The 24,453-nt window shown below is 43.9% G+C and overlaps 1 protein-coding gene across 1 annotated transcript in view; it reads right to left on the bottom strand.

Annotated features, from left to right (window-relative positions):
- LOC130152376 (cytosolic phospholipase A2 epsilon-like) overlaps positions 1 to 24,278 on the bottom strand; it is a 36,551-nt gene extending 12,273 nt beyond the window's left edge. Inside the window, exons 1-6 of the mRNA XM_056345855.1 lie at positions 23,661 to 24,278; positions 19,848 to 19,920; positions 5,330 to 5,466; positions 2,098 to 2,229; positions 956 to 996; positions 489 to 531 (exon numbers count right to left, since the gene is read on the bottom strand). Of these exons, the coding sequence (XP_056201830.1) occupies positions 489 to 531; positions 956 to 996; positions 2,098 to 2,229; positions 5,330 to 5,466; positions 19,848 to 19,920; positions 23,661 to 24,278 (1,044 nt within the window). The remainder of the gene's footprint in view (positions 1 to 488; positions 532 to 955; positions 997 to 2,097; positions 2,230 to 5,329; positions 5,467 to 19,847; positions 19,921 to 23,660) is intronic.
- Positions 24,279 to 24,453: the final 175 nt, after the last annotated feature.

Raw genomic sequence — 24,453 nt, 5'->3', positions numbered from 1 at the left:
GGGTGCTGGAGCCAGCCAAGGGCAGGCTGATTGGGTTGGCCAAATCCAGGGCTGCCCTTGCTGTGGTGCAGCTGAACAGCCAGGTGCTAACTCCTCCAAACAGTGAGCTAGGGACAGTCAAGAAAGCAACTTCCGCATCATCCTATGGAGGTGGGAGAGCCAGGATGGTCATGAGGGGGTCCCAAGGGAAGTCCCCTGAGGGCACAACACAGAGGCAGTAAGTCAATGAAAGCACCTCCGACTTCACCAAAAGGCTTGCTGCAAGCTGCTGCTGGTGGACAGGTCTCTGGTACCCCCAGGGACTATGCTCACCCTTTCCTAACACACCCTCCTGCAGGGAGCAGTGTAACAGGGCGGCTGTCAGCGTCCAACCCCCCTCTCTCTCCCCTCCACCCCTGCCTGCAGTGAGGTACTGGGGCATCTGCCGGATTTACCGCTCCCATCACTAGTGTGAAAATGAACATAGAAGAGAAACAGTTTAAAATTACCACTAATACACCATTAGTGACCAGCTTTTCAGGAGGGACTGGACTGAAAGAGAGAGAAAAAAAATGCTATCAGAACTAATACGACCTAAGTACATCCTTAAATACGTTCCTTAATGCCCAGCATAGTCTCAAACATGTCACTGATCTTTAATTTTGGGAGACATCTGAAATGTGTCTTCCTTATTTTTTTAATGATATTGGTAAACAATAGCAGTCATAGGCACAGTGGGTGCAGTTCCTGTTAACCTTCTCCCTTGTCCAGCAAATAATGGGACAAATTAGTATCCAAGATGATTCTTGGTAGATAAGAAACACAGAGTTTTAGGTAATATGCGACTAACTTGATAAACACCAGCTGTTGCTGTGATGCTGTGCATTTTAAACTATACTATGCTAAATGCTAGTGTGTGTTTGACTGCTTGCTTTTGCTAAGGACAGTTCCTTGGTCCCATGTCGGTTTTACTCACATGCTCTCTGATGCAAACTCCACCTCCAGTGTCTCTTGTGTCTGTAAAAGATTTATTTATTATAAGCATTTGAATTAATTTTTGTTTCCCACTAGCTATGGTTGTCAATGATTATTCTGGCTCCTGAAACAGGTCTTCAAATCGAATTTCCCTCCTGCTCTAGGGTTTGCTCAGACGAGTGAAAGCAATTGACTTAAGAGTGATTTTGGAAAGTGTTCCCCCTGCCTCTTTAACCACCAATCCCCAGGTTGACTGCGCTTTGTTCGGTGGTGAAGCAGAGTAAGGCAGTCACACAGGCGATCTGCAGTCCTAAGCCTGCAATAACTGTTGGCTTGAAACTGTTTAAAGCCTTGTTTTTTTCTAGGTAACATTATCAGAAGACTGATACTGTTGTAGAGCAGAGGGCATTCTCAATTCTTCTGATCATGACTCCTATAACACAGACAATGCACTGACCAGCCACCAGGCAAGTTACTATAGACTACCTGTCGATATCACCGTGGAGCTGAATGCAGATACATATCCTGTAAGAAAAGTCAGTGAAACAGCAAATCTATAAACTGATCTAAATCGGACATCCAGATCCCATGTTGAAGTCATCATGTTCAGGCAAACTGAAGGAACGAGATAATTACAGTAATTGGCCATCAATGGGCTTTAGCACCTCAGCATGGACCTTTTTTTTATATTCAAGTATACAGAAAAGAACTACAGGGCAGGGTATCAGTTTTAAAGTGAAAACTCCAACATGTATGTCCAAACTCACAAATGCTGGACCCAGGAAAAGAAATCGTAACAGAGAATCATTGTGCAACAGCGATGAAGTCTTTAATCTCCAATAAAACCTATTTGAGCAATGGAGTCAAGAAAGAGGGGCGGGAGAAAGGGAACTCTGGTGTCAGAAAAACCCTGCTAAGAGAGTTGAGAAGCTAGTAAAAGCCTGCAGGATTATGTCCAAGGTAGGGAGGTAAACCTTATCCACTTTGCTGAACAAGGTTTGGAAGGTATTTTACAGGATACATGAAGTGCAAACCAACAGGAAAAAACCCACACACACCTACAACTGCTTTACAAGAAGTTGTTTAGGAGGTAATACCAAAAATGTATTTCCTTCCTGTGAACAAGGCAGTTTTATTCCTCACCTTTGGATCTAGCTGAAAAGTCAAGCAAACAGTTTCTCCAAGCTGGATTTTAGCAACGTCAAAGACTACAGTGAAGAGGAGGTCATCTTTAGTGACTGCATTTTCATCATAGACTTTCAGCTCAAGAATATTCTGTGAACAGAGGTGCAGGATTAACAACATCTCTATTTTGAGACCTTAGGAGGTACAAGATGACATACTCAGCACGTTACAGGAGTCAGAGAACAGATGGGGAGAAGTGGGACAGCATGCACAACCTTTTCATCCACACAGAACTAAAAAAGATATTCTGAACCTAACGTCATTAGTGTTTGTTGCTGATTTTCCCCTACAGAGTAATATAAATGACAAAGGCTAGAAGAATCATTGCATAGGTACCTCCCATATTGAAAAACACATTTGACCTCTGATTTGTTTTGAGATCATCGCTTTTCCCCGAATTGTGTAGGAAACCATCTACTGGTCAGGACTTCAATGCTGTTGATTAAAAAAAAAATCCTTGGATATAAGCAGTGATTAAAACATGTTAAGGAAGCACCATGTAACTGCTGCATGGCTGCACAGTTACATCCCATAAATTATTAAACAGATCACATGGAGATAATGACCATGGAATCTACAGAAACTGGTACGTTTTTGTTAACCCAGTGACAAAATACACAGAAAGAAACAACATAAAACCCTCTTATCCTTTCCTTCCTAACACTGCACCAGTCTCCTCCTCTGCCTCCTCTGTCACCTGCCTGTTTGGATGGACAGGAGTAACAGCCTCTGCTGTGCCTGGTTGGTAGCTGCAGGTAGGCTGGCTCAGAGGTACCTCCCAGAGCGCTGAATCCAACCATTCAATTTTGACATTTATCATTTCTGTAAGAAACCAGCAAGTGAGAGATGGCAAGCTGTAGTGAACCTGCGTTTGCAGTCTGCAGTCAGAAGACAGGAAGACTGCTGCCCTTTAAGGCCATACACGTAAATGCATCACGCTGTGCTTCAGACAGAAAAACAATTCTGTTAGGGGCTGACGGGGTCAATGGTGGGTTCCTGCCCACCATGCTTGCTCAGACAAGCACACTGACAAGAGGCAGAAGCAGCCACAACAACTTGGTGTACAGGCCAGCCACAAATAGTCTGCAAAGGACTATGGAAGGTGACGGAAGTGATAAGCATAAAATCAATGGTCTGCAGTTTGCAGAAGGCAGGCTTACACTGAAGACCAGATCAGTTTTCCTAGCTGTGATACTGCAACAGACTCTGCTTGTTTGGTTAAAATGGCTGATTTAGTGACCAACTGATATGAAGTCCCTCACTCACTCCCAACTAGCCGGGAGGGGCATGTGCAGGGGGCTGGCCAGCTAAGAAAGGTCTCTGTCTGCATGGCTGAGATGCTGTGTGGGAAGCAGCTGGGGGTCTCTGGACAGTTCGCTGTTTCTGTCTGCTCCTGGTAGAGGGTATGAGGATGGCTTCGCTGGAAGCCCAGCAAAGCCAGCCCTCAGTGGGGCTGCGTGCCCCCCGCGCCTGGCAGGGTGGCCCCCTGGAGCCAGGGAGTGCACCAGCTCGCAGAGCCCTCCCTCCCGACTGGGCAGGCACTAGTCAAGACCAAATCCTTTCAGTAAACACCCCTGTTCCTGATGGGAACCAGCCTGACATACCCAAACAAGTTTTTTGCTTCCACAGTGACAGTGCATTATGTGGTTTCACTGAGCTGTGGCTCCTGTGATTTAGGAAGATGATGGTCTCGATACACAAATCAGGCGAGGAGAAAATAGCCAGACCAGAAGTCTGGCTCTGCTCAGAGGGTAATGAGCGTAGCAACTACAGTGTATGCAGAGAAACCCCTGAGAGCTTTAACTTCGCCTGTTGAGCCCGCAGCAGTGACAGACATGCCAGCGCACTTTGGTTGTCCCAAATCCCCAGGCCAACATTTTGGGCAGCCCACACAGAAGCCACAGCAACTACTGCCACACTGCTGCCGCCACATGCTGAAAGTTACCAGGGCTAATGCCACTTGTCTCCTGCTGCAAACTTATTGCAAAGTAAAGGCAAGGTCTCCCCAAATACTGCTCCATGAAGGACTAGTTCAAGCAGCTTCCTGTGGCCAAGATTATTTTTTTTTTCAGCTGTTATGTGGGGTATTGCAGTTTGAAAGACCTGTCAACCACAAACCATTATAAGGAGCCGCTGTTCTGGTGCAAGAGTTGCAGATCAGTGGGTGTTTGTTCCCATGCTGCCATGTTTGTGCCTTGCCTTTCACCTCCCTGATAAACCTGCAGGGCTCAGTGAAATTGCATCTCGCGAGCATTTTGAAAGAAGTTAGAATTTCTTTAGGCCTGAAGGGAAAGCTCTGAATGTAGGCCACAGATGGGCAGATGAGTTAAATCCAAAAGTCACACCAAACAGGACCAGTAGTAACACCTAACTCTGTGGAAGGAAGCCTGAGGACTCATATCACAGGTAACTTTTGCAAAGGCAAGAGGGATTGTTAATTGGAGACCCTGTAGTGCAGCAACACTTCAAGCTGTTCTTAATGCTCTTTTGGAAGCAGTTATCAATGCTGAAGAGAGCTAGGGGACTGGCCTGCTGATTTGGCACTGGGCAAAAACTCTTGTGCTGCTCTGCCACCAGCGCTAGCAAATGAAGGGTGCATGCTGTAAAGCAGCGTTTGATTGCCCCAGGTGTGAAGTAAGCTTGGCTTCCTTGGTCTATCACTGATCTTTGTGGGCTCCTAGACTCTGATGCTGATGCTGTGTTTTGGAAGGCATGGATAGTGGGACTTGCAAACCTTGAGCTCTAACATTTATCACCATGGTAAAAGCTCAGGTGGTCTTCTTTTGCAAACACTACCTATTGTTTGGTGATTTTTTTTTAAACTGCATTTAATTTCAAAGGAATAGTAAAAAAGTACAGCACCAGGGTGCTTCCACTACTTATACTTAGCTCATAGTCTTTTATGCTGTTCAATTTACTCTGAATTCTCACCTTTACCCTTGAAAAGCAATGACTAAATAAAGACAAAAGAAAAAAGTGATAGAACATTATACGAATAGTTGTGAAGTATCTTGGTTATCTTTTATATATATAAAAAAAAAAATTATTTTTGCTTCTGCATGCTACTCCACATCCCCTTACCCATATCCTCGTAGCTCCTCACACATATCAATGTTTATGGTACCCTGCATATCAATCACACAATGAGACCTCTGCCCCCAAAGAAAAACAAAGGCACCCTGTATCTTACTTTTACTTGGCTTTGAATCCTGAAGAAAAATGTTTCATTCCACACTGGATCTCTGCAGTTCTTAACAGTTTTTGTCCGGACAGTCTCAGCGGAAGCAGTGGGCAAGGCCAGGCTTACATAGCAATCGGTTTGACTAACTGTATTTGAAAAGATATATTGTGAATAATAAATTACTATAAATATCTTAGAGCATAGCCTTATAGCACTGTATAGAGAGCAAGCTGCAAAAAAGGAGATATTGTTTCTATTACTTTTCTTAGAGGTCCTTATTCAATAACACTCATTACTATTTGTTCCCTCTTGCAGGTGGGAGCTCTGATCATTAATGGAAATTCAAAGAAGCTACTGCAATAAAGACAAGAGGTAAGAAAAAAATATGCAGATCTAGATTTACTTGACAAAAACCATTATTGGTATGTTCCCTGTCTGTTGCAAATCCACAGATTTCTGTGATGGAGAAGAAAAAATTTGACATTTTAAGAGAAACTTTTTAAAGGATGAGATACTTATTTAACTCTGTGCATTTAGACAAGGGTCTAACTTTGTCCTTTGCTCTTGAGAGGGCAACAGAAGAGCTAAAGAGGGTTTGGTTAGGAAGGATCTATCCCCTCTGGTCTGCTGCTCCCACAGAGCGGTAGCCCAGTCCACGTAACGAGTCTACTGTCTCACCCAACGTGCAATCACATCCTTTCACCATCAACAAATATGCAAAAATAGCAATGCACTTCTATCTTACTGATTTAAACTCTAAGCTTTTATATAGTGAAGAAGCTTCTAATTTCTGCAACTGGTACTAACGTAACACAAGGTTGCATAGTTAGCTACAAGTATGGCATTAAATCTTCACAACACACAAGGGCTGCTTTGGGGTGGGCTCCCAGGGACCACCCCCAGCCCCAGGCTGGGGCAAACAGCCTCCCAGTCGGGTGAGCACAGCTATGCCAAGCACTGCTGCAGGGTGTTGAGAAGCTGTTTCTTGGGGATTGTCAGAGTTTTCAGGTAAGAGGCAGGTTAGGCACTTGCATGTCTATGCAACTAACCTTCCTTTTATGCGCTAACCTGATGTACGTAGAGCATTAGGTGGTCAGGATTCTCTCTGGTGCTGCTAAGAAGACGGTGGGGTTTTTAGTGGGGAGCAGTGCTGGGCATCTGTTCCTAAGTGCATAAAAGAGCTGATGTCTCATGAACCTGTGGTAATAAACTGAGAACCTGAAAATACTGTGAAGAGTGGTGAGACTTGATCTCTCTCTACACTGTCGTTCACCCTTTCCAACCTTCCCATTTGGAGCAAAACTGCTGTCCTTCGGTCCTGTGCATTGTTTGCCCTTATTTTTAGACAATGGACATTTCTTTTGCCTGCTGAGCGACTACAGCTGTCTGTAACGTCTCCAGCTCCGAGAACTTGTTTTGTTATTACTGTAACAGGTCAGATTCGGGTGTAGCAACAGGCAGTTTGGTACTGTGGGATACATGCAGAGAGGCAGCACGACCAGATGGGTAACTTACTGGAAAAGGTCTCATAACATGTTGGCTCCAGTCTCAGCTCAGCTCCAGGCTGCCAAGTCACCCTGGGCAATTGCTTCCATTTAAATTTATCTTGCTTCTCTATCTGCATTTCCCCATCAATAAAGCAGTGATAATGTTCCTTTCCTCTTTCATAATCTGCTTTGTCATCCCATGATCAAAAGCATTACACAAAAAAATAACTACTGTTATTAATATTTCCACATGACCCAGAAGAAGAGAGTGCCTTATCAGTAATTCTGTTATTCTTTCTCTACCAGTCTTTTGGCTCTTATCCCATACTTTCTTTAAACTTGTGGTGTAACTCATATGGCAATGAACAGGCATTGCTTAAAGCAATTTGTGCAATCAGGTTATGTATCTTCCAAATCTTCTGATACTGGTAGATGTTTCATGTTTAGTCAGTTTCTTGGCATGCATGTGATCGTTTCCCCCTTTCTGCCCATAGCAGGAAGAAATTAATTTTGCAAATGCAGGTATCTATAATTCTTATAAGTAACATCAGGATATTTTTAGACTTATTACTGCAGTTTTAAAATGCAGAGTATGTGCAACGTACCTCTGGATAAAAATTTATTGGTAAAGGAAGTGATAAAATTATTTATCTAGCTCTCCCCAAAAAAAATTTTCTACAATTCTTCCATTGATTCTTAATGTTTGAAAAGATAGCATTAACCTTCCATAGTTCCTTCCCCAGATGGTGCAGGAGCAGCAGGTAAGAGTGAGATCATCTGTTTCTTTGGCAACTGTATCTGTCAGTATGGACTACTGATATATGGGTGTTTATACAGAATTTGTTCGTTTATGGTCTGGGATATCTCTTTGTTGTGCATACTAGCTGTGAATGTTGATTTAGAAGACATGCATTTGACATTTTCAGAGTATCAACGAAGGTCTCAGCTTGTGACTTTTAATCCTGTATCTAGATGGAGCTGTGGTTGGATCTCTGTTCAGCCCTTCATCCCCTCTAAACACAACAGACCTACAGACAACTTGAGAAGTCAGCCCAGTCTTTAGCAAGACTGTTCATCCTTAATAAGAGCAAACACAAAGTCCCACAACCTGATCACTCACATGTTAACACCAGCTCAGTCAGTAACCAGCCAAGCCTCTGTCTCAGCATAGCACAATACAAGAATGTAGAGACAAAGGTATTTGAATCTGGAAACAAGCATGAAGAACAACAAATTATGCCCCAGAAAGATAACACATTGCGGGACTTATCAGATAACTTATATGTGCAACACAGATTTTAGACAAATTTGGGACCAGATCCCAAATACACGGTGTTAAACATCAGGGCAGGTGATGAGATTTTGCACTGAGATCTCTTTGCATACACTCCCAGCCCTGGACAGAAACGAGTGGATGTCCAGCATCTTCCCTGTTGCAGTTCTCTTCCACTCTCTTCCTCCCTCCACCATAAAAGGCTCTACCTGTTACCAGCTACTATTAAACAGGTCCAGACTGAAGAAGATCGACTTAGCCTGGCATATGAGAAAGAGCTGAAAGAATTGAATTTACTAATTCAACCACACCAACACAGACTGTCATATAACATGGTTAACAGTTCTGTAACATCCAAATGATTGACACAAAGAGGACAATGATCTGTGGCTCTGCATGGCCAGAGGGAAATAAAGAAACATTAGGAAAACTGCTCCACCTCTACGAAAGTTAGCTTGAAAGAGAGATTTTATAAATTTTCTAGGTAACTCATTTCAGAAGGTATCGGTACCCAGATACGTATCAGAGTGACAGACAAGGTAAACTTGATCCTGCTTCAGGAGGAGAAAAGAGGACGAGCCCAGGTGAACCTACAAGGTGTCATATGGAATTGCTGCCACGTGATGCCCATGTTTACACTGGAAGGCAATAAACAGGATAATCATGCCATGTCAATTATATTGCATGGAAACCAACTAACCACTGGTGTCCCTGCCAGCCTTGGCTGCCAGGGAAGGAAGTTATAGGACATCTATATATGTACACCAGCCCAAGAGATCAATCCCCAGATACCTGGGTGCTGTTTCCAAAACAACTTCAAACCTTCTTCTTTGACAGGTGTAAAGTAAGACTACAATTGGAAAAATTGGAAAAAGTTGCCACCTTTCCTTTCCAAACACATACAGTATCCAAGTAACAAGGAGTAAATCCATACCTAGAGCCTCTAGGTACCATCTCAATATAATCATCAAAAAGAAACAATACAAAAAGCAACACGATGTAATGCAGAGAAGCCCACAGACAGCTGTGATACAACTTCTCCCATCCACCCCAACGCCTCCATGAAGCAACAGGGGATAAATTACATTGCCTAAGTGGTGTTATGGGTACGTGCAGCTGTACTTGCAAGATTTGTACATGCTAAGAGAGGCACAGGCGTCGTTAGATCACCCTGACATATGCTCCCATTTGGCAAAGGGGAACTAGAAGTCTTGAATTTCCAGAGGTACACCCATTTTCAGACTTCTCACAAGCATCACCACTATTTCACTGTCCTCGTTCTCCAAGCGTCAGCCAGGAGGAACCAAAAAGCTGTGTAGTTTTGGCCAAGAGGTATTATTAAGAGGTCAGACTTCCTTTGTTCCATCTCAGATCCTTTTGCCCCTCTTGCAGTGATATGTGGTGCAATCTCACATCAATCACTGGAAAATATTTTTTAGGAAGTTCTTTCATTTCCATTTAAAGATAAACTAGCTAAAAATTATACCTTGTCCAGACATCAACACTGTTGATGTGGACAGAGTGGGTAGTTACAACTGCTGGGCATCTGAAGAAACAGTTATCAGAGGGAAACATCATGGAAACAGACTTTGAAACAGGCTGCAAGCAGTACACAGAAGTGCCTTGGCTTTCACAGAGAACAGGATTGGGAACAAAGGAAGCAGCTGAACCAACAAACAAACACAAATTTTCTTTCTTCAGAAAGTGTTCCCAAGGATGTTATGCATTCAGTAAGGGAATAAATGTTCTTAACGTTTACCTAAAACTAGGGGGGGGGTATTGCATTAAACATCATTATTTTGACTCAGAAATGCCTCTGACATGCTTTATAAAAACATGTAGTTAATGTAGTTACGGCACTTTTTCTTGTATCCTCCTCCAGGATTTTTCTGAAGAAGCAGGAGCAATACCTCATGGGAGGTGTAATCTTGTGCAGGAACTGACACTAAGCTGCAGCACCAACACTGCACTGCAGCAGTAATTCCAATCTGAATTTTTCAATTAAGACTCAAGAGTTTTGAAACCAAAACTTCGCTATGGAATAAATACACTTTATGGTGGGGGCACTCCTTCTAAATATCTTTTTTTTTTTTACTCCAAGTAAAATTTGGTACTGAACGGGAAGCTACCAAAAAGCTGTAGCTCAATATGATGGTGAGGCCGAAGCCAGCCGTCTGGCATGAGGTGTTCTCCTTTCACTGGATTTGATGTACCTGAAAACCAGAAAATATTTGCAAATATGATGAGTGAGGTCAAAAATATCCTGAAGTCTCACAGGAAGAAGATAGCATGGATTTACTGTAGATTCTGTACACAAATAAAAATTTATTTGCTGTTGATGTCTCTTTTTTTTTTTTTTTTATGGTGAGGATGGAAGAGTTATGCTTAAGGAAACAGCATAGAAATAATAAGGCACATGATTGTAATTAACAAAATTAGGGTGCACTAAGTCACCCCATTCCCTCACAGGATGGTTAGCAGCAGCCAATATGAAGGTAAAAGATGTCGATGCTGGTGAATTAACTTGCTAAGAAAAATTCCATAACACACCAGGACAACTCAGTGGAAGCAAGAGTGTTTACACCACAACACAAATAGGTCCTCATGTGCCTGAGAATTCAGCCCAAAGTCGGTAAATATCATCCACCATTTTGTGAAATAAATTTTGGACCTACAGGGCATAACACACCAATGAGGATTACAGTTTGATTATTTTGGTTTATTTGCTTAGGAGGGAGTTAATTCAGCCTAGATTAAAAGCTTACATTGCAGCAATGGTTCACCCTGACATAAATACTGTGCCTGGGATGTGTTGCCAACATGCGCTTTGCTTTCAGCAGCCAAGTCTTCACATTTTATGTGTCTTTTCTACAAGCATGTCACCATCAGTTTCTTTCACACCAAAGTAAGCCACAGATAGACACACAGCCTCCAGACTGTCTTTTATCACTACAGGTAATCCTATTTTCGCAGTGAAATTAACTGTGCTCATATTCTGGCTGGAGTCCTCCAGGATCTAGCAGTCTAAAGCAACCTTCCTGTGAGTAAGAACGAATGAAAGCATCAAGAACAGGTATACCTGACTTACAAGGAAGATTTATACCCAAGACCCCTTTTGTCTAGTTTTCATTTTTGAACTGAAAGGGAGCTCTTTAAAAAAGAGTAGTCAAGACTGCTCCTAAACAAAGAGGTAAAGATGAATACCTTTGTCAGGCAGACATACTGCTAATTGAAGAGCAGAATATGATCCAAGCCCCAGCACCAACATCTGCGAGTGAATCTTAACTTTTAACCTTCACTGTCTACTACTACTGCAGCACTACTTTACTGGCTTCTGCCGAGGATATAGTCATACAAAGCACCTGACAGAGAAGCCACAGTCTCACAGTGACATTCTCATGTGTCTTTTCAGCAGTGTGGACCATCACAGCCATGTTAGATCTAGCCTCTTTATGTTACATTGGCCTCCCACATGATACCAAATCACACCTGTGTTCTTGGTCCTTATCTACAAGTTAATCAACGTTTTCAGTTCAGCAAAAAGGTTGCCTGAAGCTCCTCTCTGGAGACCATTGCTGATAAAGGTCCTCAAGCTCTGTGAATGTCATCTCTGGGCAAGGCTTCCCCTGGCGCTGCTCCTACAGGGACTAAGACATACTACAGGGCTTTATCGCATTGTGCTTTTTGCATACAGCTCAGCTCAGCAGCACTCATCTAGACGCATGTGAAAGAACACCAAGATATCACAGACACATCAAACAAAACAGCTCTCTGGTCAGAGGGTACAGGCAAGCATGAATCACTGATTACAGGGATCAGCCACACTGCTTAATGTGGAACCAGATGAACTGCAGACTGCTGTCTTGATGGAACTGGAACAACCAGAACAAACCTAGAACAGATTCTGCAGGTTCTTTAACAATGTATAAGAAAATCTATTGGGAATCAATGAACAAAAATGCATCTAAATGTATTTTTCACAATAAAATACTGAAGATGAGAAGTTGTACCTTCTCCCCATCAAAGGAATACCTCAAAAATCCTGAAGCAATTCCTGCAACAAGTAAATGTCTGTTATCAATTTTCATATTATTTATGAACGCCCTTGAATGTCCAAATAACAACTAATAGTGCTGTAAACACAGATCTGCTGATACTCAACTTGTGGTTTCTGTTCAGTGTCAAGCAAAGTATACTTTGCTCTTAAACTCAACATATCATTGTGCAACAGTAAGCAGGATAGAGTAAAATATGATCCTTACCAAGGATGATCAAAAATGCCAAGGTACAATAACTTTTAAGAAGATGTGGGAGTCTGTAAGCTCAGGAAAAGGCAATGCTCAGCTTACTTACCTAAGTGATGAGGTGTCACACAGATCAGCCCAAGGAAATTTGTAAATACAGAAAGCCTATTTCAAAATCAAAGCACATACTTCAGCATCATTTTCTGTTGACAGCTGCTGAAGTTGCTTACATACGTTTGAAAGAAACTACGTGCTAGCCTCGTGCTGTGTTACTTATTAGCACAGCACATCATGAAATGCATATCAGCTCTTTGCAGAAACATCCATCCAGGTCTACTGGAACTTTCTGAGTGCAAATTAGAAAGTCACATCCTAAGCAGAGTCTGACACTGCCTTTTAACTCCGCAAGCCAAATGGCTGAGGAGGAGTGAAGGGTCATGAATTGCTGCATGGACCTGTGTCCTCTCAAAGCACCATGTAGTTCTACATTGCTGCCATCATCACCTACTCATTTCCAGCTTCTCTTCTCCACCCAGGCTTCTCCCTTGTTCATTTCCACTGCCTCCACCCTTTTCAAACCTGTTTTAAAACAGGTTTTGACATTTTAAAAAATTATAAAACATTTAAAAAGCTGTTTCAACCACTTGCTAACCAGAAGCCTCCTCTAAACAAGAGGATAATGAAGTCTACTAGAACACGCAGTACTATCACAAAAAGGGTTTAAAGATCATCCCCATTCAATGGAGGACAATAGCTGCAATACCACCTGTGCTGGTACAGTATTAGAGCATGGTCGCTGCTCTCACCTTTGCATTTGAGACAGAGATGAACTTAACATTTACCTAAGGTTCTTTACCCTTTACCAGTCCTTCAGTCAGTCATTGGCTCATCCTCCTAATGCCCCTGCTGAAGTCTTTGCTTTAGAGATGAGGAACTAAGGTTTTGAGGAAACTCATCTTCTCCAAAGCTACACCAAGAACAGTGGAATTCATGTGGGAACATCACACGTAATACCTTTAACGGCCAGAACAGGCTTTTATTCTTGCACACAGAATTACACAGAAGCCATAAAGGCTGCAAGAAGATGCATGTGTACCTACATACAATCCATTCATACCTAGGACTAGAGATGCAATTATTTCCACAGCAGTAAGGAGGTGCTCTGACCAAGAACCCTAAAGAAACAGCACATTAATGAGCTCCTTGCTTATACATAGCATTGTCCTTCTCAGTGGCTGCTTGTGCTGCTATCAAGGCACAGAGCCTGCTTTTCATCTCCACACTTCTTACCATGTATACAATACAATAAATTGCATACAATAAAATATACACTACATTCTATACACTCCACTCCACCGTGACCGTCAAAGACTTGAGAAGGGGAAAAACCTGGAAGTAATCTCCTAGACTAGAGAACACGAAATGGGTAACCTGGGGGAAACTAGGTTTTTGCATGTGTTTAGATGGTAGCGATGAACTGAGGAAGAGTGGGAGCAGACTTGGATGACATGGACAGGTGAAAACAAAAAGACTGAATAGAAAGGAACAGAAGTTGTTAAGAACTGCAGCGGTGAAGCTGATCCACATAATATTAGCTGAGATTACCCATTCATTTGTTACTCATATTAACAACTATGGTTATGACTTTGTTATTATAAATGTGACTTAGGACCAGGGTTCCATTTTGACAGGTATCTTGGTAGTTATGCAATTAGATCTTGATCTAATCAGCTTACAATTACAGTAAGAAAAGCCATGCTTCAGGATATGACATCACAGGGAGGAGCTTCTGGTGATAAACAGTTGCTTTTATACCTGTTTGTTTCAGTTTCTTAGCCAGTTAGGAAATCCTTGTTTACAGGCCTTGTTGCAACTGGGCAGCTACCCATGTAACTACTTCTCTGTCCTTGTGCTGATTCCTATTGCCAAGCATTTGTCCCGGGTGGCTTTTAGGGCTTCTCTCCATTACCGCAAAGACAGCCTGTCTGAGCGGCCAGTGGCATCGGGAACTGAGACACCCTGAAAAGACAGCAACGTCCTTTTGAAAAAGGACGTTTGTCCTTTGAAATGTCCTAGGATTTCTCTCAACCATGGCAAAAGTCAGTGACCACAGTCGTTCTCACAGAGAACCAATTCCACCCTAAAGCTGCCAGCCCAGGCGGCTGCCTGCTGGTACTGCCCATACCGCCTGCCAGCCACCCTTGCACGGGGGCTGCTGCCGCCCCCTCGCACCAGTGCTGCAGTCAGAGAGAGGCACAAAGTGCGCACAGTCTTTGGAAAACTGCCTGTCAAAGATGGGTATGCTTTGCTTTGCTTCAGCTGTGGCACTGCACAGCAAAAATGTCCTCCTTGTGCAGAGGGGCTGCTGCCTACAACCTACAGTGTCCATGCCTCCTTAGATCTTGTACATGTCTAAATAATAAAAAAAATAATCCCATATTATAATGGTTTAGCTGTAGCAATCATCTATGATCATGATCTCCTGATCACGATGCATGCACGTCTTCAGTCATTTCCACGCACCAACAGTTTCCTTTGGAGAACAGGGCCATGAAAGCAATTTCGTTATTATGATGGTGTTACGTGGGATTTAGGTGATATAAAGCAAAATGTGGGTAATACTGCCTTTCCAACTTTTAAAATCAACAAGCGGTGTAATATTGGGAGTTTGCTGTGAAATTACACAGCAACAAGGCTCAGATTTAATCCTATAAAGACAAATGCAAGGCTTTATCTAATGAGAATGCTGGCTGAAATTAGCTTGTCACATTAAAGAAAAAAAAAAAGTAGCTGTAGGCCATTCCAGGAAAAGCTTTCTGGAGCCTTGGCCTTTGCTAAATATGAAGTAGGGCAAGCCAATATTTATAAAGACTTTTTTGTCTCCTGAAAGAAATATTTCTGTGAAACACATCCATGTAGAAGATGTTACTTTATATTTTACTCTTAGACCATCCAACAAACGGTTCCCTCCTGGAAGATGAGCGAGCCCTGCCAAGAAAGGGACATGCTAAGCCCGATTTTCTGGCTGTGTGAGGCAGCCGGCAGCCTGCTGGGAGCCTCTGGGAACAGAGTACCTGGTGTGCTCCGACAGGACCACACACAGGCAGGCAGGTCTGGGCGGCCCCACTGAAACCAAGACCTGCTCGGGGTCTAGTTCCGCTGATGGGCACACAGGGTGAAATGCAACCGTGCTCAGCCAGCACAGCAGCCTCTCCAGAAAGAAACTCTCCCATGGTTAAGTCGTGGAAATGCAGAGCCCTGCATGAAAGCAGCTTCAAGGGACCTTCAAAGACTTCTGTGAAGAAATGGGGGGGGGGGGGGGGCTTGAAAGCCATACCCCCTTCCAGTGGTTTTGGCTGGTGGACCAGCCCTTGGAAAACAAGAGTTTTGCAACAACCAGTCCCTTCCCACATGCAGGAAGCCTTCTGGAAGTCAATCTCCACTACACTACGTCAGCTGGCAGAGAAGGTAAGGGAGGATCACGGGAAGTCACTGGATGGCAGAATAAATTCAAGGCCTTTCAGTGGTGAAGGCAAAACTGATTTTTGCCACAACAAGGATGAGGCATTGTGATTGCAGGAAAAGTTTCTGTAACATGGAAACCAGAGGCCGGACAAAGACTGCTGTCGATTCACGGAGTTTATGTAGGCTCAGGAGGGGACTGGAGTTGTGCTGCATTCATAGAACAATTGTACTTGGCCTGGGAAGCTAACTGATGCTGAAGTGACCCGCGGCTGAAGAGCACACTGTGCAGTGTGCGCTGTGTGCTTTCACTCTGCTCTCATACTCCTCCCCAGGCGCTGGCCTTTGGCCACTCTCCAACAAGGGGCAGCAGAGACCTTTGGTCTGATCCAGCACGGCCACTTTTGTGCCCCTGTGCACTGCAACAGAGGAGCAGGGAAGTGGAGAGCCCAGGCACCCCGGGTGTGTGACCCGTGCTCCTGATGCTGCCAATGGCCCCCTGTTTTGCTGGTGCCTCAAGCAAACCCTGTCGGATGATCAATGCTCAGACTATGCACGATTAAACACTTCTCTCCAACATCTCCACATACCATCCTATACAGCTGCAGAGAAATGGTACCATCCTGGCAGTGAATCCAGATTCTGCAGAAATGGATGCACGAATGTTTGCAAGAGCCACCAAGCTTTTGCAGTTTTAAAGTAAGAAACAGGGCAGTCATGCAGCTGTTAATGAAATGCTTTCTGCCAGTTTTGAAGTAAATACAAGGGTCAGTTGTCTTTGTGTAAGAGTTAGCCCTAGCTACTACGCAGAAAAGGTGTTTTCAGGCCAGTCTGAAAAGGACCAGCTTTTCTCAAGTAGGCATTTTTGCTGCCCATGCAAGAGGCAAAGAAGAGAAAAAAGAAATGTCCATAACAATTTACTTCGCAATGTAAGTATATAGACCTCCCCGAAGAATAAGGACCTGAAACCGGGCCTGGTGCTGTCCTGTGACACTAAGAAAGAGCATTTAGGTTCCTGTCCAGTGCAAAGTGAGCTGAGAGATACCAAAGCAAAATCCCTTAGTGGCCTCCAAGTGCCAAGCATTTTGGGGTATGGCAATTAAATGCAAACACTACTTTTGACTCAGGAGCCAGATCTCTGAGCCACAGACCTCAGGAACCACAAAACTCTTGAAAGAGGTGGGCAGGGAAAAGCATGCTTCAGTGTTTGTCCTGCCCAAAAGCATTTACTATAGGTCAATTCTGGAGGCATACTGTCAATCCAGATGAAACTTTGGACTGCTTCTGGTATCACTATTCTTACAACTTTTGACATGAAAATTTTAGCCAAACTCAAATGTGCCCAGAAATTGCAACAGCTGTCTCTTGGGAATGATACATACCTCTCAGATTGTAGTTGCATACATAATGTAGGAGGAAATCCTTCTGATTCATGGGTAAGCCTCATTCCTATCAGATTTCAACACACACTAGTAGCCTAATTCTTGTTATTATGCTCACACTATGTACAAATACAATCTTTTGTCTGACACAAAGGGAAAAAGTCAGGAGATCGTGATCATAGATGATTGCTACAGCTAAACCATAATAATAAAAAAAAATAATCCCATATTATATAGACATGTACAAGATCTAAGGAGGCATGGACACTGTAGGTTGTAGGCAGCAGCCCCTCTGCACAAGGAGGACATTTTTGCTGTGCAGTGCCACAGCTGAAGCAAAGCAAAGCATACCCATCTTTGACAGGCAGTTTTCCAAAGAACACAGCTCAGGCTATCAGACCCTGACTGAGAAAGTACCAATGGCTCTTGCAGTCTGAATTATTTCCATGCCATCTTTCATCTCTCTGTCCTCATCTATGTCACTCTTAACAAATTGAAACTGTGTAGAAATGGTGATTAAAACAAATAAATGCAAGTGGGAAATATAATCTTTTCCTAAAACAGATTTTGAGCCAAATATATTTCACTTATTTACAAATATTTAAATAAATACAGTAATTACATGACAAATACATACCCACAAAAAAAAATAGAATCTATCTATATATATAAAAATATCATTTTTGAGCAAAGACTAATGCTGGGAAAGTAAATATCTACAGAAATAGACATGTAGGCCTAACTAGTTAAGTCATTGTTGCTACATTCAAGTGACTATTCCTGTGCAATGAAATGCATCGTGTAGGATTCCCCAATTTGCTTTCAAAGTCCCCGCTTGTCTTGCTGCCCCCAAATGCATTCCAACCTACACCGCTCTGACCTTGGTATAGACTAAAACTTCACTATACACGCCAGTACCTCTCTCCTCCCTAACAGTTTTTTAAAACGTTCCTTTGAGGACTTCTCTCATTCATTTAGGTGTTAAAATCCTGCTGCACAACATTTTTGTCAAGAATGTAAGGGCTACCACATAACGGTTCCTACTACACTCTCACAAAGGTTTTCTAATTCAACTTAATGGTTTTTAACACAGTCTCATTTCTTGTGATGTGTATCACAACACATGGCATGGCTCCACTAATAAAATTAAGTTCTCTGAAAGAGTATATAGGTACAGCGCAGATAAAATCTCCCTGGCTCTCTGCTGTGCCACAGGTAACTTGCTCCTGATTTTCGAGGGAAAATAAAATGTGGTGCTCTGTGGCACGATAAAGAAAGGCAGCTAGGATGGGGAATGGACAACGATGCTCCTCACAGACCCTGTCACCTAGCACTGCTTCTTCTAGCTCTTGCCTGTAAAGACCTTCCTCCATATCTGGCTTTGGAAGCAAATCTACAGTGATATGTAACTTCATACCTGCAATCAGGAAGTTAAATGTCTGCTCAAAATGAAGATACAGGGTTAAAACTAATAAAAGATAAAGAACTAAGGTAAACAGCTATGGATTTCTGGAAGTTCTTTGGTCCTTAGGAATGCAAAGGCTGTGTTTTCCAATCATTATAAAAGGCCGAGAAAGAAATAAACATCCCTGACTTTAAGGCCAGAGGCAGTTACTTGGCTATCAACTCTGTAAGCAGGTGGTTATCTTGATGCTATCGGCTTGTCAGGGCAATTTAGGCATTCCCTTGGGCTGGTATCATTTATGCCAGAAAACAGTTCAAATGAAGTTACAATGACAGAAGAAGAACTGAACCATCCTTTCATTCTTCTCTGAAGATGTGCTCTTTTCAAGAAAAGGCAATATTCCTGTGCTGGGCTCAACAGCAGAAGAGCAAGAATTAAACAGCGATCTCCATGAAGACACATACACTTGCTGAGCATGCAAAGGTTCACATTCACTTCCTTTCCATTGCATTCCTGCCTTGTTCTTTCTCTCTGAGGCACCTATTTGAGTTGACCTTCAGCTCGTTTTCTCCAGCCCAAGTAACTGCTGAGATTTTTTTTCCCTTCACTTCCACTTCCACCCATTCTACCAAGTCCCCAGAAACATCTCCATGGTACTGGTTTTGCCTTGAAAGTCTGGCATTTTGAACACAATTCCGTAAACATTTGAAAGAAAAAAGTTGTTTGGGGATAAGATATATAATGCTTCTCTTTCTTATGGTTTCTTTTTTTTCTTTTAAGCAAACAGAAAATCAGAGGTGCCTGTATGTTTTTCTGCTGTCTGCAAAAAAACCTGACAGGTACAGAAGATGACACCAAAGCTCCCATGTTACCCCACAGGCTCTGGCAGCCACTCGAATCAGTGCTGGCATTTTTGTGCAGAAGCAGAAGTACAACCTGCATCTCAGTGCATCAAAAAAACGCAGCTGAGAATTAACAGTTGAATTTATTCAGCAAAACTGGCTCTGAAGCTTGTTAGCAGTTAAGCCACTTCACAGTACAACACGGTAGATTTTTGATGTTTCCACTAATAGTAACATTCTACAAACTGAAAGCTATTGTTATACAAAACTGTACTCTAAGAATAGTCCAAATTCAAATATGCAATCAGTATTTGAAACCACAGTAGTAACACTTCATACAGACAGACAAGTTACAGTGCTTGCTTATATTCTCTGCTTTCAGAACTGAACTACTGGGAACAGAACTGAACAAGGGAAGACTGTGATACTCACACAGATCTGCCTTTCTCAGATTTCTCATTCTTATGATTTTCACAGCGAGTGAGCAGCACGGACATTCTTCGCTCTGCAGAAAAATGACAAAGTTATTACCTGCATTAATATTAAGTTGTTTATGCTTCATAAAACATGCCCTCCAATAAGTGTGTGTTGCAATCTCCAAAGCCATGCAGCAAAATTGGAAGATGAACTACTTGCACTGCTTTGCAAGTTGAAACCATGTCTATGTCAAGTTAAAGAAAGAGGCAGAAAAAGAGGATATAATTCCTCTGTGCATGTAAGTTACTGACAGAAGAAATAACAGTAAAATGGAAAACATAGTAAAATGGTTTAAAATAAAATTAATGCTTGCATTACATCACAGGTCATTTTAATTTAAAAGAAATCTTTGTCAACAATTAAGCTGGAAAAATAAGCTAGCAAAGAACAAGCGTGTATGTGAAGCACCTCCATTAAACACCTGTAGAGAAAGAAAAAATAAGTTTAATTATCTTGAACAGTTGAAATTTCACACAGAAAGCAGATATTTTCTTTGGATAATTTCATTTAGTCAAAATTCCAACTTTCCATTTAATATCTTTATCAGGAATTTTTCCCAGAAACAGTGAAGAGCAAATACATGAAAGGTTGCGAGACACTCAGCTGTTGTGGTCAGGAAGAAGAGAATGAGGGGATACAAGGAACTGCTGGGAAACAGAAGCAATCCACGGTAAAATATAAAATCACGGTGCCAAGGATTTCCTTATCTTAGCTATGTTCAAAATCATCACGACCCCAGAGGAAAATGAAACTGTTCAGGGAGTGAGGCACCTCTGGCACCAATGCAGCAGAACCTACATGAAAGAAAACGGCTTAGGCAGAGTCGTTAACAAAACATCCCCATGCAAACCAGATGATGGGTATTTGTAAAAACGATCGTTAGCTGAAACAGCAAGCACAGAAGGAAAGACAAATAACTAGACACAACCACACAACCCCAAAAAATTATTAATTCCAACAGATTTTAGTACCTTTAGAAACTTCAGCTATTGCTTCACCAAAGTAATTAATTACCTAATCCCTCTCCCACTCTCTGCTAGCAAAATGACTTCATTGAATTCTTTTGAGGGGATTATGTCACTTTTTACAGTTAGGTACTGACCCAGCTGAGAACCTGGATACAAACTCCCCTATCACTCTTGAATTATAATAAGCCAAGCTTGGTCTGTATTTATGTCTCCCTCCAAAACAGAAGAGCACGTTTTAATGTTTTCTGTCTGGTTTCAGGTTCTGGATGGAATATTTTCCCTGCCTCCCCATCACCAAGAAGCCTCTACTTTTTCTCATGAGGGTGTTGCAGTGGTTAAAGGCAAAGGGAAGAGCAGAGAGGACAGTCTGGTTCCTTGCTTTGTACATGTACTTCCCACACAAAGACCATTGCCAGGCTCTGTTCATTACCCTCCCCTCCTTTCAGAAGGATTAACCTGTAGATCCTTAGTGTTTCTTCAGCCAGTTTGGTTAAACACTCAACGTTTTTTATTTCTTAAGCCATGGGGATCCCACATTTGAGGTCTCCAAGCATCAATGCACACTTATGTTAACACACATCCATGTTATAAAGAGAAGCCCTATAATCTTCATTTTACAGTGGGGAAGTTGACACAGAATGATTAAATAACTTGTTCACAGTGAAAAAGCAGGTTAATTTCTGAGCTGAGAAGAGGACAGAGTATGTTGACTCCTTGGAGCCCAACAGGCAGTTTTAGGGCTTCCCTCATGGCTATGTTCTATTAAAAAAAAAGCAATAAAACAAAAATTCTCAGACATTATGAACAAAGGCAAATCAAGATTTTCTTGGGCATCACTCATGAACAAATATCAAGCTAGAACCATCTTTGTGTCCAGGATTAATCACTGTCTTTAGTCAGTGACCTTCCCATGTACACCACTACCAGGTGGCTGCTAGCACAGCAGGCTCCTGCGAGGCACCTCAGACCATTTCCCAGCCTCCATGAGCATCATCCACTGTGGCTGACCTTCCCTCTGGTACCAAAAGTGCCTCCCCAGGGCAGCCAACATCAGCAAAGCTGTCAGTCATCCTCACATAAGTAAATACATACATGAATGAATATGGACTAACAGCTCTGAAGTCCTCTTCTAGACAACAGAATCCCAGCCACAAACCTGTCTCGGGGTCATCTCCAGCTCCTAATGAATTATGGTCTGAACTTTCTCATTCTTACCTCATGAGCACTCCAGTATGAGCCCATTGTGCTCCCAGCTGCATACAAGTCCGATACAAATGTCACTTCACTGTTAGAGCCAACAGCTGGCAATGACTCACCAAGTACCTCTGCAAACTTTAAGGAGGCACCTGCTGAGGAGCAAGACCTTATCCACGCCCCACCTTCCTCATTGCATGAAAGGGAAATTATGAAGAGAGAAGGGGAGGGAATCTGCTGAGTTTATTTGATAGCTAAACACCAGCGCTGTGCGTTGGGGGGAGGAGGCTGCACACACCAAGGTGCCAAGACCTATTAGCAATTCAAGATAATGGAGTGATAACGCACAGCACTTATACATGGATACCTATGACCTGACAGCCTAAACAATGCATACCTTGGAGAAGATAACAGCAGTTCCACCTAGGCTGGAGGAAAACAGCTCTACAGCACCCCAATCAACAAACAAAAGTACTGTGGACGAAATAATCTTAAAAGACCTTCTATTTCAAGACAATTTTGCTTATTTTCCTCTTCTTGGAGGTAGAGGGCATTGAGTTGCTTGCTGGTAGATGTTTCCCCAATTTCATTCGTATACTTGGCAGGTGGATATTCTGCTTTCAGAACCGTTCCACAAACCCAAAACTTCTGAGTAAACCAAGACAAAAAAGAACAGATCCCAAACCCGGGCACGTATTGATTCATCTTAAATGCTAACATCTAGATGTTTTAAACACGACGCAGTGTCATCAAGTTATGACATAAAACAGACACCTAACTTTTCCATTTTCTGGCAGAAAACCGTGCAGCAGCAGATACGCAGGTGAACAGCCCTTGCACAGGTCCAGCTAGGAACACGCCCAGACGTCCGACATGAAACGACCACTTGAGAACTGCCGGAGGTGGTACTATACACCCACAGTACCCACAGCCCGTCTCCCCCTTCTACACACACACACACCAGGACAATGCACAATAGGGTCAAATCTGGCTTTACAACTTCCCACTGAATGAAAATCACTTTACTCATCAACCACTTTAGGACAAGGAACCGACTCTCAACACCCTTCCAATTAACGAGATGTGAAACGACACAGAAGAACACTCCCATCAACACTGCACCTGGCAAAAAAAGACCCTTAATCACACAAGCAGACTTCACTATCTATCCCCAAACCGAGAAAACTGATCTGAAAGTAGTTAAACCTGGACTGGTTTGTAAGCTTCTGCAGCAGCTGAACCGAGCCATTCCCCTGGGGAAGCCTGGCCTGGGGATGAAGGGCTATGGTAGCACCAAGGCTATGGGAGATGATTTCTGCCCACAAACAAACCGCCCTCAGCCAAGCACAGCTCCAGCCACCCGGTGCCGAGGGCTGCGGCGCCCTGGCCCTGCCTGCGGGGCCGCCGGGTGCCCACCCCCGCGGGACGGGCAGAGAAAGCAACAGAAACATCACGGGTCAAAGACAGGCCAGGGAGACCGCGCAGCACTTACCGCCACAGGCAAAACGGACGCGGCTCTGGGAAATCAGTTTAATTTATTACCAGTCAAATTAGAGTAGGATGATAAATTAAAACTAAGTATCAGAACACCTTTCCCCACTCGTACCTTCTTCCCGGGCTCCGCTTCGCTCCCACGGTCTCTCCTCCCGCAGGGCGCAGGGCCGGGGCTGCCGTCAGTCCCTGCCAGGCTGCCCCCGCCGCCCCTTCCCCGCGGGGGGACCCTCCTCACGCTGGTCCCCTGCCCCGGCGGGGACCCCCCCGGGCACAGCAGCCCCTCGGCCGCAGCCTCGCCCCGCCGGGCCGCCGGCCCTGCCCGCAGCCACTCCGGCGCGGGCCGACCGCGGGTCACGGCTCCTCCGGGCACCCCCTGCCCCGGGATGGGATGGGAGGGGAGGGGGGGCCGCCCTCCTCGCCGTAGGCAGCTCTGCTGCGGCGCCGGGCGCGCCTCCCGCCCCCCGCCCCGGGTGCCCCCCGGCCGGGCTGTGCTCCCCGCGCACGCTCCCGGCGCGCCCCCGCCGCAGCTGCTCCGCCCGGAGCGTTTCCCCTTGAGCCGCTGCCCCCGCCGGGGCGGGCCGTGCGTGCCGCGTGCGGGGCCCGGCCGGGCGGGGCGGGGCTCCTCGCGCGGCTCGAGCCGGGCCCACCCTGCGGGCTCCCGCCGCCCGCGCCCGCTCCCACGGCACTGCTGTGAGGCGGTGACCGAGACAGCAAACCCCAACTTTTCCATCCAGCTCCAGTTCTAGAAAAGACCACCAGTCTTCCTCCAGTAACTCGCCTGTGAGGAAGAATTAATCTCAAAACAGAAGCTACATGTCTCTCTGCTGGGCCTTCCTTGGCCATTAGTACATTTGAGTAGGTTCCCCTCTCCTCAAAACACTGGGGCTTTTTCATTATTTTTTTTT

The sequence above is a fragment of the Falco biarmicus genome, chromosome 7, assembly GCF_023638135.1.
Source record: "Falco biarmicus isolate bFalBia1 chromosome 7, bFalBia1.pri, whole genome shotgun sequence".
Taxonomy (NCBI): Eukaryota; Metazoa; Chordata; class Aves; order Falconiformes; family Falconidae; genus Falco; species Falco biarmicus.
The sequence above is the reverse complement of the archived record's forward strand: the minus strand, read 5'-3'. Positions and strand labels throughout refer to the sequence as shown.